Source organism: Idiotropiscis lumnitzeri, chromosome 9 (assembly GCF_059441095.1).
Source record: "Idiotropiscis lumnitzeri isolate Australia: NSW breed Sydney's pygmy pipehorse chromosome 9, RoL_Ilum_1.0, whole genome shotgun sequence".
Taxonomy (NCBI): Eukaryota; Metazoa; Chordata; class Actinopteri; order Syngnathiformes; family Syngnathidae; genus Idiotropiscis; species Idiotropiscis lumnitzeri.
Window position 1 is genome coordinate 4059264 of NC_142399.1, and position 16552 is coordinate 4075815.

The 16552-nt window shown below is 40.3% G+C and overlaps 1 protein-coding gene across 5 annotated transcripts in view; it reads right to left on the reverse strand.

The window, feature by feature from the left end:
- Positions 1-16552, reverse strand: part of LOC148329914 (uncharacterized) — a 37085-nt gene that overhangs the window by 6690 nt on the left and 13843 nt on the right. For 3 of the 5 annotated variants that reach the window (XM_088303962.1, XM_088303963.1, XM_088303966.1), the window contains 5 exons: positions 7616-7681; positions 7138-7217; positions 6928-7060; positions 5476-5790; positions 5289-5388 (listed from right to left, as the gene is read on the reverse strand). In XM_088303962.1, coding sequence (XP_088160088.1) covers positions 5289-5388; positions 5476-5790; positions 6928-7060; positions 7138-7217; positions 7616-7681 — 694 coding nt within the window. Of the gene's footprint in view, positions 1-5288; positions 5389-5475; positions 5791-6927; positions 7061-7137; positions 7218-7615; positions 7682-15388; positions 15540-16552 lie in introns of those variants that run through there. The other 2 variants (XM_088303964.1, XM_088303967.1) reach the window with 2 other exon arrangements.

Consider the following 16552-nt stretch of genomic DNA (forward strand, 5'->3'; position numbering starts at 1 on the left):
TCATCCCTGAGGGTTTCTCTCGCCCTTTCACTACAGCACAGCGATACGGACACCACACGCATGCCTCTTCTTAACACCTTTTCAAAATAGCCGCTACAGTATAAAATGCAGACCGCAGATCACATCACAATCCAGTTCCACAACATTTCACAATGTGTTAACTTATCTCTGAAGTATTATATGGATATAAATTATTCTAAAGATATTTTTATCCTGAGTGACCCATTGCACAGATTCGGAACATTTCAGGCTCACTAACTCAACACAGTTTACTCGACAATAAAGTACAACAGTAGTATTTCAAAGAGCAGACGTTAATATACTGTACATCAAACTTCTCACATATAGATAGCTCAGTCATGCAAAGTAAATGACTTTTTTTTTCACAACTTTTGTGGACAACTCTACGTCATATACAACAGAAATAATAAGAGTAATTTTGTTGATCTTATCCTGGCTCATGAGAGATGCAAAAAAATGTGTCCACACAGGACAAAATATATTTCATTTCTTCGCATCCACGTATCAATAGATAGATATACTTACTTTCGTGAAATAAATTGGATTTATGTCTGTCTATTAACACACGTGTATCATTAGATCCATTTACATTCATTGACTAAGAAAGCAATGATTCATTTATAACAAATGGTTAATACATAGCATACTGCATTTACACAATATTTACCTTAGCCCCCCCCTCCCCCCATCAAAGACAAACCGTAAAATTTAGAATGTGACCTGTCTCCGCATCATTATTTGTCCACAAAATAAGCTGTAACGATGCTATCAGTCACAATTATGTACTTATTTACATATGTTTGCACCCATTACACTGCTTTTTTTTTTAGATCCCTTCAACTTTTCAGAGACACAAAATATCACAGTAAGCGTAATAAATGGAAATTCATCTGTGATAATATCAGCCGTGGTAGCCAACCGATAGTGAAGGGCCACTCGAGTGAATACTGGGCTGACAGATGTTTGATTGTCACTGCAACAGTTATTTTTTATTTTTTTCCTGACGTTTTAATTTGAAATGTTGGATGCGGTAAGTTGACTTCTGTATTGGCTTATCAAACCATGAAGGTAACCGGACAGTTTGTCAATGTGAGTTTGGCCCACTGATACATAAACAAATAAATTACAATTATTTACATGAAATCCTCTCAGAAGAAATGCAAACCAATTCAATAAAAAGACTCGACATGGTGTTCATCTAAAAGCCTGCACGATTTGCTACATACATCAACCTGATAAGAGAATAGTAGGTCTTGAATGCCCTGAGGTATATGCGATAATGCACACTGAGGTGTTTCAGTGGATCAGATAATATCCAGTTACTTCCACAAGTCAAAAAAAGAAATTAAAAAAATCCTAAGAAATTGCGCTGCATTGAAAATCAAAATACACGTTCCTATAGTAGGCTAGTTTGTGCAGTTAATTTCAAAAGATCAACCTCTCAAAACAAAGACTGCAACTAAACATTGAGATCAAAATAGATCAATCTCATTACTGGCACTAAGCGATTCCATGAAATAAACCTGAATGTGTGTTTCAATAAATTACTGATATCTCAACCCAACTCTTCATTCATCATGTTGCGCAAGTAGTTAAGATACATATGAACAGTATGACAACTTTCAACCTCTTTCTGACTTGGAGAAAATAAGTTGAAGCCTGCAAATCGGAAAGGTTGAGCCCTGAAGTGACTCGTTTGAATCACTGAAGGCTTCCGACAGTTAAGGTAAGCTGTGAAGACATTTGAATGTAGGGCACATTGTTGTTTTGCTGTCAGTCGGACATCCTGAATTATTGCCAATTCGATATAACATCTGAGGTGGCAAAAGAGGAAACAACCGTTTTCCAAAGCTTATATGTGACTGAGGTATAGAGTACAGTATGCGCGAGCGTACAGTGAATCCGCTGTTTTAAGACAAGTCTTGAATCCTAGCCTGAAGTGAACCTGAGGCTTTGTGAAGGCATTGAGAATAAATTATTACCATTCATAAATACAGAACAGTGAATCTAAATATATTACAAAAAAAACACGTTGTGCTTGAGCTTTTGAAAGAAAAAAGGAGACTCTTGACTGGGATTGACGGCAAAAAAGTGGACCTGTACCAGTAGTTAGAAACATTAAATATTATACTGTGTGGAGCCAAAACATACTTGGAGCATTAGTGTTCGGACATACAGTTTGCCACGTGCATTTGAAATGCACCACTGAAACTTTAGATATGTAGAAAACAATGACAATAATTCCATCATGGTCATTATGCTTTGACTGTTATTTACAAGTCCCACATTAAGAGGTAAAACGAAGAGTTCAGAACAGTACTAGCAGGAGACATTGAGGGGCGCCACTCAGACATGTTTTCATTTACTTCTGAACGTATTGAACTCAGAATGGAAGGAGCCAAGTTACTTTAAAATAGGAGAACTTAAAACTAAAATAAATAGATTACACACAATCATAAATCCTTGTAGTGTATATAGACCATAAAATGTTAAAAACAGAGGGCCGGCCATATGAAATGGCCAAATATAATATAAGGAATTATTCATCTTATTTCGCCATTTAGAAACAACTATTTGGGCTTATGGACATAAACGCAACATGCCTTGCCTTGTTAAAAAAGTATTTGTACATTTTTAGGGTTATTCTTATTAATTTGGTGATAGGCTTCCATCATGCAAACCACTCCCATTTTCTGTGGATGAGCTCTCTCTTTCCTCAGAGATGTGCTGGAGTTCTTCACTCTTTGGAAAACGGGAACGGCTCTGCTCGTCGAGCTGGCTAAGCAGCCTGAGTTTCTTTTTCGGGGGATGTTTCAAGGTCCCCATGCGCTCCTTAACCTTGTACTCCAGAGTGCTGTGGGGAATGCCGTAGATGGACTGAGCTTTGGATACGCTCATTTTCCCACCCATCACCACCACGATGGCCTCCTCCAGCAGCTCCGTGTTGTACTGGCGGTAGCGGCCACGTTTCTTCCTCGGTGGCTTGTTGGCGAGGTCTGACTCAGAATCCAGGACACAGTTTTGCCGGTCCGTGTCGCGGGGCCAAAAAACGCCATTGGTCTTTTTGCGATTCTGCCGGGGCAGAAGGGAATGAAGCTTCTTTCCCAAGCCGTTCTCTAACAGTGAACCTGAATTTTCAAAAAGCAGAGGATCCCAAGCAGAGTCTGTTCCTGTGGTCAAAACTCGCACCTGGGGAATCTTGAGGTCAAAGTTGGAATGATAAAGTGAGGTGCTGTGGTCTTGGCAGGCATCCTGGTGGTTTCCTTTACCATGGGACAGAGACTTGGAGAAGAGGCTGGCAGCTTCCAACAACCTGGGAATGTCTTTAAGGTGCTCGCCAGCTTCACTGCTGGCTTTCAGTTTGAGGAGCGCCCCGAAATGAGCTTTGGAATTCCAGGGGCCCGTCCCGTTTCCGCGGAGGTCAGTGGGTGTGGCGCCGTGGTTATGGCTGAGAGGTGACTCTGGGTCGCTTTCCAGACCAACCTCCTCTTTGATGTGCAGAGAGTACGCGAGAGACGAGGAGGGCTTATAACGGGCGGAGTGGCCGATATTCTCCCTCCTCCTCCCATCCTGTCGGTCCGCGCTCAAGGATCGCCTGATTGGACGGAAGGAAATTGGGTGTAAGCAGAGCTTGCACAGTGCCTTTCTCTCTTTGCTAAAGGAGGATGGGTTGGGGAGGGGAGGATGTTGGCCACTCCTTTATTATATGACCTTGCTTTGGTAACATCACTCTCTTTTGCTTTAAAAAGACTGGATGGTTGGTTGGTTGTGATATTAACAACAAAAAAGGCTCAAATCAAACAATTATTATGCTGACAACAACAAAATAAAGACACAAATGGAAAAAAAACGGGCAAAATAAAACAATAAGACAAAAACAAGAAAGAAAAAACAAGAAATGAGTGAAGCCACAAAGAAGAGGATGCATGTCCAGTAATTGGCATTGCTGTGAGGCAGCTTGACACACCAATAATTAACATAAAATGAGAAATGCATTGATAGCTTTTAACATTCTGTGTGTGACGTTACCATTGAACAAGCACAGCAATAAAAGAGTAAGCCAGCAGAGGGTGATTGTTGTGTTTATGTCCAAATCAAAGACTAATCAATGGAAGGTGACTACGAAATGAGGCAGGGGGGAGCTACGTTTTGTTCTATCTCGTTATGAAGTTTTGATGTCAGCATTAAACAGGTTTTTTTTTTTAGTGAATCAAAAATAGATAAGAATACTACAAAAACGAAACAATGATAGAGATGTTAAATATTTGTTCAGCTACATTTTCAAAAATCAACGGGAAACTTTTTCTTTTGTCGTCTGAGGAGCATAGTACATTTATGGAAGAAAAAGTTTGGATTGGTGAAGTATTCATCATTCTACATTATAAGGATTGGTGACTGAAAAAAAATACTTTTTATGCCAAATGCTCTAGCATTGCATATTGGGCTGTAGTTTCATCACATCTGCTTTTCGGGATTCTATCTAATTTGTATTTCATCAACAAAAGAGAAGTGAAATAGCAGTATCATTTGCATAAATGTCATCCCGAGGGAATTTTTATTTTCATGGATTTGGCAGCAGCAATTTTGCACGACAAATGATTGACGTGAATGTTGATTGACTGCACATATCAAATGCAAACTACTTATATTACCAACTGAACAACAGACGTACAGGTGATGTTTTTGTTTTGACAGCCCATAAATTGCTATTTGTCACCATGTGAACCTCTTTGAATTTCATTTCAAAACCTCCCTGCAGGATTCAGGTGTCAGTTTAATGGTGGGATTGTTTTCTTTGACAAAAGATGAGCGCAAAATACGCACGCATAATGAATGCAACTTCACTTACAAGGACTTCAGTGTATTGTGAATTACAGCTAATCGGTGCTTTGACAAACAATTACGACGACGATGACTATTGTACACAAAAGCAAGGTCAAGCAAATTTTTCAAGCCCTTTTAAACATACGATTAATTAAATTACCGGTTACAACACCAGTGACTGTCAAAATTTTACAGTTTACAGGTTGTTAAACTGCACAATACATATTGTAATGTGGGGCAGATGAATTGCAGCACTGTTTAAGAATACGCTGAACAAGCAACTTTTCTGAATTGAAAAGGTTTTGCACTAAGTAAAAATGTCTACCCTGTTGCATTGTTTTGTTTTGTTTTATGCATGAAGAATTCAAACTGTGGCGTTCATTTTGAGTTTCATTTCGACATCAGAACAAAAGCGGAGTTAGAGAGAAGAAAACTTTTCTTACCCTTTGATTGGGGACAACTTGGGAGTAAGGCGCGGACTGGGGACCGGCAAGCTGCTGCCGCTATGGCGACTCTTTTTGGTGGACAGATCAAGGACTCCCTCTGTTAAAAATGACACACAGCTGAGTTGACATGGAATATGTTTGCAATAGCATTTACACCGCCATGTCCTGTTTGGCTTGACACTACCTTGTTCACTGGGCTCAGACGGGGTCTTTTTGATGGTGAGGTCAAGAGGTGCCTCCTGGTCGGCCATGAGGAGCTTGCTGAGGACGGGGTTGTGGCTGCGTGGGGGTCCCGACGCGTTGGCGGAGCTGCTCGGTGGAGCCCCGGAAGTCACGGCTGGGGTCTGCATGCTTTGGTCAGAGCTTGGCTGGGGGGCTGAGCCACTATCCTGAGGAGAGCTGGTTTTTGAGGTATATTCAGCGGCAAACTGTCGGATCATTTTCTGGAGGATCTCTCGCGCCACTACTGGGATGTGTGGGTCGGAGAAACTTGGCACATCTGAGAGGTGAGTTGTGAAAAAAAAAACAGCAATTGTTTTGGTGAAAGAAAAAAAACTATTGAAAATATAACACTAAGCAGAAATGACAGCAATGTTCTAGGACACCTCAACAGTATGAAAAGTGTCATTTAACTCTTCCTCACTCTCTTTATTTCAACAATAATAAGTGAAAATAGTGTGGTTGAATGAATTTGACCAGGATTGTTTTGTTCAAAAATTATCCAGCCACAAAAGGTCCATTTGCATGCAGATTAATGTTTGGATGTTAACTGCCTCATTTTTGTGTTGGGTCACTCATGGCTACTTAATCTTTCCAATTGAGTTTTGGAAGATGACATAACATATTTATTTTTTTATTAGTAGTAAGCATTAAAGTATTTTCTCTTATCGAGCACTTGGCGCAAGCACATACTTTATTGTGTCTGTACCATTCAAACCGACTCACAGCATCATTAGCTAGCTTTAGCTAATTAAATTACCGATTGAACATGATATGGTGGATGTGGTGCATTGATGTTGGTGCGCAAAAGTGTAAGGTAATACCAACTCGACTGATAGTGTCTGGTATCTAATGCATATGTCATCTTTTTGATTTCCTTAAATGTCACGATTTTTTAGATCCAAAAAATCTGACAGCGACGGTAAGAACGTGCAACAAAAGTAATCAAATTCTGCTAATAATGCCGATGAAAATGCCTTTAGGTTTACATAACATTTTGAGGAAAAAAATATTATATTTTTACAATACAAACATGGAGGTTCTAGTGGTACGTAAAAGAATCACTGAATTCAAACCAAAATTATATTACAGCAGCTAAAAACTTTTTTTTTTTTAAATCTTCCCTATGCTCAGCGTTATTTTCCAACCTGTGCATAGAATAATATTAATTGTACCTTTGAGGGAATACAACACTGTTTTGTTTTGAGTTTTTTTGCGATGAACTAACGCTGGAGAGAGTATTTTTTTTAGGTGCTACTTTGTGTACAAAGTCTGAGTTTCGTTTCTGGTCTTTGAGAATCTAACACTTGTCACATGACAGCTGTAATATCACAGCGTGTGCAGCCCACCGCATGGAGGAATATCATAACGTTAAATCACCTTTAAGTGAGTGAAAGACCAGTGCTAAATCACTCACCTTTATTACAGAGGACTGCATTGAGAAATTCCTCAGCTTGCTTCTCTAATTTGCTGATGGTGGTCTGATCTTTCACCACGAGAGGTTTGAGCAGATCTTGACTCTCCTCGCTACTTAAGCCAATTAAGTGTTCCTGTGAAGTGTTGAAGCGGTTCAGAAAGAACGCATATGCCAGTTGTCATGTGGTTATATTTAAAACTCAAGTCTTACCTTAACTTTATCTCTTCTAAAACAGCAGAATAAACAATTTTTATCAAATGACCAATCAGAAACTGCAACTGGCTCTAAATCTGTGAACATCAAACACATGGCAGACAATTGAAATGTGTTTTAAATACAAAATTGAAATCAACTTGCATTGGATTTGCGTCACTAAAATGCATTCCTGTGCATTAATTTCCCGAATAATATAATGGCTTGCAATAAAGCCATTTTGTGAGTGATGTTAACACAATTACGCCTATTGTACCACAACATGCATTATTAAAGCGACTGTAGGATATTTGACTGGCTTTGTGCCATCCAAAACACCAACTTGGTTGTCTCTTCAGCTGCCTCGTTGGGAAAATTCAATGTAGAGGGGCACCGCATGGTACAGTCAAAAGATGATAACGCAACACAATCAATGTCATTTTTTTCACCTGCCTTGTACGTTAGAGATGCACAAGAAGCACCGTAAGATACTTACCCTTAAATAATTGTAGGTCTTCTACCAATTCTGTGCCAAAGAGACCCTCAAGAATGCTCTCAAACCCTGAAGGGAAACATGACAGTTGTTCAAGAATTGGTGCTTAATTTTTTTATTATTATATCAAGAGTGGCACATGATTGGAATTTTAAGTTAAAAATAAAAAATCTCATCCATTTTTTATTTCATCTTGACAACACCTGCGTGCAAGCCCCCCTGCCGCAGTAAAAATACACATTATCAGCTTTCAAACCGTTTTTTTTTTTTTTTACTTCAACACTAACATGCCCTTCATCTCCTTGTTGCCAGGCAACTGAAGCAACTACAGAGTTAGGAAGAGAGTGCGTACAGTAACACGGAAAAGAAATATGACTGCCAGGTGAAATGATCAAAAAAATCTTTGCAGTCTTGTGAAGCCTCCACTGGCTGATTAGCAACCTCAGCAGATCCAATGAAACAATCCAAAATGCGAAATTGTGGGATCCTGCAGATCCCCATTGTTGAAAAGCACTTGGCATTACAGTGAATAAATAACAAGTACATACAGTATGCAATGCATGCTTACTGCTGCGGGGCCAACATAACCAATTTAAAAAGCACTACATGCCTCAAATCAAGCGCTAAAGAGGTCACATGGTGCATCTGTCCACTGAGCCGCATGTAAAATGTGTGTATTATTCCCAACTGTGTTTAAGGCTGCCATGAAAACAAATCTGACAAAAGAGAAGGATAAAAAGTGACAATTCAGTAAAAGATGTACTTACAATACAAGATCCCCCAGCATCCACCCTCTTTGCCGACTCAGTCAATTGGACCAAGCGCTGTCATGTGTTAAAAATGCACTCTCTCTGCCTCCCTACAAATTCCCACCCACTTTTTTTTTTTTATATATACTGCCAAAGCGAGCAGAGGGGGGCGTGAAGCAGTGGAACACAGCCTTGCCTTTAGCTGCAGCATGAGTCTGTTTCTGGGTTACTGCACAGGACTCAGCTGAAGCCATCCAATCCTACTTCTGAAATATTTCAGAGGCAGGCCCAGAAAGTAGGTCATCCACTTTCATTTGACAGAGCAGTACCATGACATCAAACTACTCTCCAAGAATTCACTTTCGGGCATTTAAAAACTGTGTCATTGAGTAATGACATGACTCTGAGGCATTATTAACTCTTTCCTACGGGCAGAGGATAGTGCGCTGGAGAAAAACGTCGGCACACATTCATATTTAAAGTTAAGGCATTTGGGAAGCGAAAACTTGCATTTGGGGGGGAAAAAAACAGGAATAAACGTCGGCAGTTACATGTGCAGCGTATAAAAAATTAATGGCCCGATTAGCCTTTCTGCAAGCTTTACAAAATAAAAACAGAATGTCATGGCCGGTGATAAAATACAGCTGCTTATGCCAAAGGTATGGAAAAATTGCAGGTGTTATGGTCACAGGCGCTAGTTTTTACATTATAATATCCACTCTAAGAAGAAGCCTTAATCATTTTAATGAGGCTAAGCAGAGAATTGGGACATAATTGAGATGCTGCGACAAATATCGTCTTTGAAGTAGAGTGAACAAATTGGTGCCAGATACTAATTTAAGCACACATTCAGAAAAGTGGAAAAAGAAAAAAATGGAAAAGGAAAAAAAAAAAAAAAAGGGATACCTAAAACCTAATAACACTGAAACTTGGCAACAGTGAGGAGAATCGGGTCATTAGGCTAATAGGATAGTTATCTTCATTTTTAAAGTCCTAATTGAATTAACGGAAAGTCATTAACCTTCATTAGAGGACAGGATATTAATCCAGAATTTATACAAAAATCAAGTAGCTCTCCATTTTCTATTGATAACCATGCGAGAACAAAACTGTACTTTTGTACAGCATTTTGTTCAACATCATCAAATGATAGGTTATGTATGGTTTATGACCACAAAAACATTACATTAAAGATGACTGCTTGAAAGTGAAGGGACAGTTGTTTTTCAACTTTGTCGACAACAGTGATGGTTCGGATTAAAGCGACGTACAAAAAGTATCCCCTTGACGCAATTTACTGCATTATTTGGTATAACCGACAAACTGAATGATTAAACATTTGAGAAGCATAGTTGAATGTACACGTCTTGAAAAGTTGACTGGGGGAAAAGTGTGACCAAAAAGCGTTGGGATTAAGAGTATGCAGAGAGTGTTGTTGGTGCTTAAGTCTGATCAAGGTGAGCACTGACCAATCTGCCAAACCCTTGTCCTGACCTACATCTTTAATACCCAAGTGAACCAGTGGCGTGGGTCAAATCCTGATTTGGTAAGGTGGCAGATTGGCGGGCATGGAAGATTTTTGTACTAAAATGGTAACAATTGGATAGAATTTAACCTAGCCTGTAAATAAATTAATAAAAAACAGAACGAGTACAATATATAAGGAAAGGTGGCAAATATTAGATGTTATTTAGTGCTGTTTGGCATGATTTTCTTTGAAAGCAGGCAGGTGTTAATCCCTTTAAACCAGACATCACTCAACTGCCATACTGCAAGTGAGTCTGAACGCAGAAGGCATCACACAACAGGGCCGAGCCTCGATCGACAACAATTGGTTTGTCCTTCTGCCAACCAACGCCATCCCTGCCAGTAAGCCATCATGTTGGTTTGCAGAGAACTCATCGAGGCCATGAACGGTGCAAGTGTGTGAAACGGATGGAGAGCTGCAACCCATTTTTTTTTTTTTACTATGAACGCTCATGTGATACACCATGTCATTTCTGATTGGCCATTACATGTGTGACACTGCAATTCATTGTACGCCATTGACCTGCAATTAATATTTCCAATTGCAGCAAAGGTTAGTTAGAGACGGTCATGTACCAACATGATTTTTACCAGTTGTTCATACACTTTCTGCGGGCACGGACTGAAAAAGACACAATTTTCACACGTGGTGGGGAGCTGCAACTCCTGTGCAATGCATGACGCCTGACGAGATTTGAAAGCGTCGTGGAAATTGAGTATGCTGACTTGAAATCAGGTTAGACGGAATATATCACTATATAAAATTGCAAAAATAAATAAATAAATAAATATAGCTGAATGTTACTTTATCTCTTATTTGCACCTTCACATGTATTTGTTTTCCCCGAATTATGTCGGACACTAATGATCAATTCTGTGACTTTTGTATAATACATATCCAAAAAAAACAAGTATGGCATCGCCGGAGACAGTCTTTGCAAAAGTGAGTTCTCATCACGATAAGCTTTCCCCATGTATGACCCACCCTTCTGCTTCTCTTGCGCTGCTAAGGGCGTACTGTACTGCATCAACCCCCACTCAGCCCATCCCCCACTCCAACTACTGTACACATACAGTGCAACAACTCAGGCTCTCGCAGCAAAGGCGCTCCCTCCGCTCAAATCAGTGTACAGTGCAGCCAAAACATACACTGCTAAACCTGCCATGTTTGCCTTTCCTCCCAAAACACTACAACAATGAAGGTTTTAATCTTTAAAGACTATAAAGGCACCATGTTTTATAAATGGCGCACTATTCCGATTGCCAGTGTTAATTTTGCATGTCACTGAGATAACACAGAATCATTCCATGACAGGAAAGATAAAAATGGGGGCGAGATGAGGAGGGATGGCAAATTTGCATGAATTAGCTGAGCAACACAGCGTGACTATGTTCATCCTAAACTAGTCCATCACAGAGACCAGGCGGCTCCAAAGCATGTGTTAGAAGGCTCGGGGCCAGCCACAAAATCTGGAAAGCTTAGATCACACACAGGAATAAGAAAAGCTATGTGCTCCACGCTGTGTTCCTTGTGGGTACTCTACAGTAGATGGATCAGCTTTAATAGCACGGAATGAGCTGGCAGTTTTGTGGAACATCTACAGAGTAAAAAAAAAAAAAAGTACAGTACATGAATACTTAACGTGATCTGATACAAACTAACACTCAAATGGTGCAACGCTGCACAAACTTGAAATAAAAAACACAAAAAACATGAGTGGAGTCAAATATAAAGAAAACATGTTTTTGTAGAACTGAGAAAAGTAAGCCAGAGAAAAACACTCACAAGGCCATTAATGGATATAACAACTGTGCTGCATTTCAATTGGAGGGGGCGAGGGGGTGAGGGGTGGTTAGTGGTTGGCCAAAAGCACATCACTGGGGGCCCACTGTAAAAGAAAAATGGGACACGCAAATATTTAAATTATAAATAAGGCTGCTCTGCTCGAGGTCAATATTAGCTTTTTGGTATTTGTGTGGGCAAATTCATGACCCTGTGCCCCCCCCCCCCCGCCCACTACCCCAAAAGCAGAATAAAGTGACATTCCGTGCGTCTTCCAGAACCCATTTCTCCAAAAGCGAAGAATGAGTGTGTATGTTCAGGCACACTGTTTACATCAGGGGGCTGCTCAGCCATGAACGCACGTACAGGCAAACATACAAACAATTGTTGCTCCTGTTTTATGGGACAATTGCCCTTGTCTCGGGGTCCGTGGTTTTACTGCACACAATAAATACAAAATGAGCACGAGCGGGTGATAGTGTTGGCGTGCAGGCAGCCCTCTCCACCAAAAAGCCAAACAAAAGTATGTCCTTGTTTTGGTGGACAGACAAGGTCTTTCTACAGGCAGCACGCTGATGCATTTGTCATGCCATCGCAGCCCAAACACAAGGGAGGTTTGTCAAATCATAAAAGAGTTGGAGGACACGCGACAAACAACTATTATGTTTTCTTTTTGTGTGCTCAGTGGTGAACACAAAACTAAGTAAATAGTGTTTTGTTCTGGATAAGTCCACGAGGAGAGCTCACCAGGTAACAGTGGTCGTTAGTACGGTTCACGTGATCAAAAAGTTTTCTGAACAATCTTGCAGGCAACAATACACAGAGTGCACTTCCAGGAGAGGGCTTGTGGAAGTTTGCTTTTATTTACAACTGTCGCTTAACCTACCATCTTAGAAGTAACCAAATACAATCATGTATTATATTAGGTGGAACGGTTTGTCGAATTTGCATGTCTTTTTTGTTTTCAACGCTCAATGATCATTAATTTAAACCAATACCTGGTATGCAACTTGTCTCTTGATCTGCCACACCACTCGACATCTGAGTTTTGGACTGTTTTACTGAATCTCTCCTTAATTCCTGACAGGGGGCTATGAGGCGATGAGTAAAGTGACCGAAAAAGTTCGTGAGGAACACCACCACCTCGAAGGTGTCGACCTGCTGTGCTTCATTTTTTTATTGGGATGATCTCATGCTGCTCAAACTAACATTGTACAACATTAATTTATGTGATGAACATTACCCATTCTGCATACATTCCAACCTGGTCAATCCTGGAAGGAGATCGTGATCTGTGGGATCTAGCCCAGAACATGTGGTTAATTTTGGGATCTGTAAGCCTGTGAGGCCCTTTCAGACTATTTTGTGCACAAGAATAAACTTGACTTCCGGACTGGACTGCATTTTAAAAGAATTTAAATAAAAATGGAGTAATAAAATATAATCTTGTTATTATCAGTATGATTACCTGTCTGAAGTATGTATTGAGTACATGAAGTAGAAAGTCAAAAACCTTGTTAGCATACATAATACATGCGTGTGTGCATTTCAACAGGCAAAAAGCATGGTGGCTACTGTACAGTACATGAGACTGATGTATTGTGACATTTTGAGATCAGCGTCAGCACAAGACGCCTGAGTGAAAATTTTTACCACTACGGTTTCTTCCTTTTGTGTTAGCGTCAACATTGGTGCACATTTTACGGACATTAGTTGAGATAAAGGAGGACGCAATGGGAATTGGTCATAGGAAGGGTTGATCAGTGAGTCACACAGCAAATCGGGGGGTGTGATGACTCAATTCTCATGCACCAACAGTAATGCAGTACATTATGTAGTAGATGCTGCCTTCACAAAAGGAAATCAAATTCTAAAAATCTTATTTTATCTTTCCGCTAGTAATGGGACATTTTTTCATGAAAGATGGTGAGGACATTGCAGGCCAGGCAGGGCTGTATGCTATATCCGTGTAATTATAAATGCCAAGATGCAAGGTACTGAACAAACAGTATTCAATAGGTTCTGATTCTGATTCGGATTCTGATCATGTGAGATAAAGTTGAACCAGAAGTTCAATGGGTTAACTCCAAAATGATATTACCATGTTTTTAAAAAGACTTTTTTTTTGTTTTATTCTACGACAACCGAGTAAGCTATATGTCAAGAATGGGGTCTTTTTAATTAGCAACGGAAAAGAACTAAACAAGAGGTTTCACATGTGCAACCTGCCTACCCATCGAGGATCGGGAGTCTCTTCTACTCTAAAGCCTCACTCAACAGACACACTTTGGTCTCAGCCAATCAGAGCTCATGGAGGGCAGAACCCTCCTCTGATTGGCCGCAGTCCAGATATTCTAGTACTTGTTTTTTTTCCTTCATTGAACAATCGACACGGCTAAACACATGGAGTTGCTCCTCTTACTCATCATTCAGCAAGCAGCACAAGCACAGACGGTCACACAAACATTGTGGTGAAATTTCTCAAATATGGGACAAAATCATTGCACTGTGTGGGACCAAAAGCTACGAAACACAGCCAGCTTCCAAAAGCAGCCAAAGAGGAGTAATGAGGAAACGAGGAATTATCTGTGTGTATCTGGTGATTATATTGACCGTATTCACCGCTTTGTGGCATATAGACAGTTGATATAATACTCACTGGCTGTGAAAAAAAAATCATGGGTACTGATTAATGCGAAGAGATGCCGGTTTAATACACACTTTTGAAATAATCCATTGGCAAAAATTACCTTTGTATGTTATAATCAATTAATGACATTTATTTATGTGCAGACGTTGATCATCTTAATGATTTGGCATTAGAATTAGGGAACAAATTGCATACATCTTATGCAACATTTTAGATCACTTCTACAACATTCTCAGTAAATAATGTCCCATTATTTTTTAGAAAATTCCCACACGCTACTCATGCGGTCCGCAGGGGACCTAATAGGTTGCAAAAAAAGCCAGCCGAATATTGTCCCCTGGCATTGACTCTGACATCTAGCTTTTAAAGGTCCATGGTCTCACGAGTAGATGAGACCTTGTTGGCTGACCATGACCACAAAACTCGAGCGTCTGCAGCATAGCAATGCAATTCATGCATGTAATTGCTGCATCATGATACATTTTGCAAGATTTTGAGTCCACTCCTAGCCCGAATATTTTCCGAGGCTGTTTTTGGTGGCGTAGGTCGCTCCAAAGCGGAAGCTCCCCCACTCACTTCCTCATTGTGGTCATACGCGTGCCTAGGAGCGAAGAACTCGTTTAAAAGCGCGATGTTTAGACACATTTATCGCAGAACGAGCACGCCGATTCAGAGCAATGTACCCTAGATTACAACACACGGGATCGCGCATTTGGTTTAAAGAAACGGGGATGCGCAGTTCGGCCGACTCGGTGCATAATTCCAGTGACACTCCCTTTAACGCGAACACGGTGCCCTTTAAACAAACTACAATTACTCTCGCCCCAATCTAAAGTGTTTAAATCCCCCACCAACGCGAAAAAGGAAAATGAAACAAAAGCCACGAAACAAGATATAACATTAACCCAATGACTGCGAATGAAGATAACAGTTGAGGACAAAAAAAAGTCGCTCGTGATGCCCCGGAGTGAGTTGGGTTATAGCTGATTATTTACATCAAACCCGCTCGAACATACGTCGAATTCAGCTGCTTAAATCATATTTAGTGTCACTGGCTTGGTTCTTACCTACACAGTGGATGAGTTTGTGTCGCCATGAGTCAAGTTCTTGCCGAAAGCCGCGCCTGTCGATGGAACATTGCTGCCTTTTACACTGACTCGCCATTTTCTGTCGTTCTTCTCCGGCGGCGGGCACCCGCACGCCGAGAGGAAGCTCTGGACGCGTGAACGCGCGCGTCGACTTGCTGTGTGGAGGGGAAATCCCTATTTCTCACGCACTCTTGTTTTATTGTATTGTGGAGAATAAATAGATAAAATATTCCATTTGTTCTGAAACCTACCTAAAAATGTACTTCGCTCCACAGTACCAACATGATGACCAACGTTAAACCCCAGTTGGCCCAAGTGTTCATCATATATGAGACAGAGGTTTTAGGCCTAAATATTATTGTAAGCCACCGTGTCATTATGCAGTTTGAACATTTGCACCAACGCTTAGAGATAGTAAAATAGAATATAAAAAGAATACTACAGTAATTCAATAACGATTAAATTAAAATCTATGTCAATACAACTTGATTTATATATCACATTTCACATCTGCTTGAGCTGCATTGAATTAAATACTCTTGATTGCTCTCCGTTTCGGCCTCCCTGCTTTTGAGTGTTTTGCTACACAGACCGTGACATAAACCTTTCTAAGCTCTCCGAGCTGAAGTTTTGCGGGATCCACTAACAATTCAACTTCCACCTTTTTGGCATAGAACTAGAAAATGTACGACTTGCTGGGCATTCGTCTTTGGCAGTTCCACTGTGTCCCTCAACCAAAGTTGCACATTGTGGTACATGTTGACCTACATATTACACATTTTATTTGTGTTATTTTGTTTGTAAAACAACACAGACTTTGCCTTTTTTTAGCTACAGTACAAATCTTCAAATTGGAGTTGCCTCTAATAGGGCAGCGACTATGCAATATGTATAATGTGTATTACACTTCTATTTGTGGTGGACTGACCTAAATTGTAACCAGGACAGCTATTCAAACTATTTGTTTCATCCGACAACAAACTGCCACAGAATTCTCTATAATTATGTATTGGTGATAGCTGAGAGGTCATAATGGAGTCAGTCACGTGGGAACATTTATCATTGCCTTATCATCTTTACGCAGACTCATTACACAACCATAATAAAGCGTGACTTAATCACAAGCAAGCTGCTCTCTGAAAT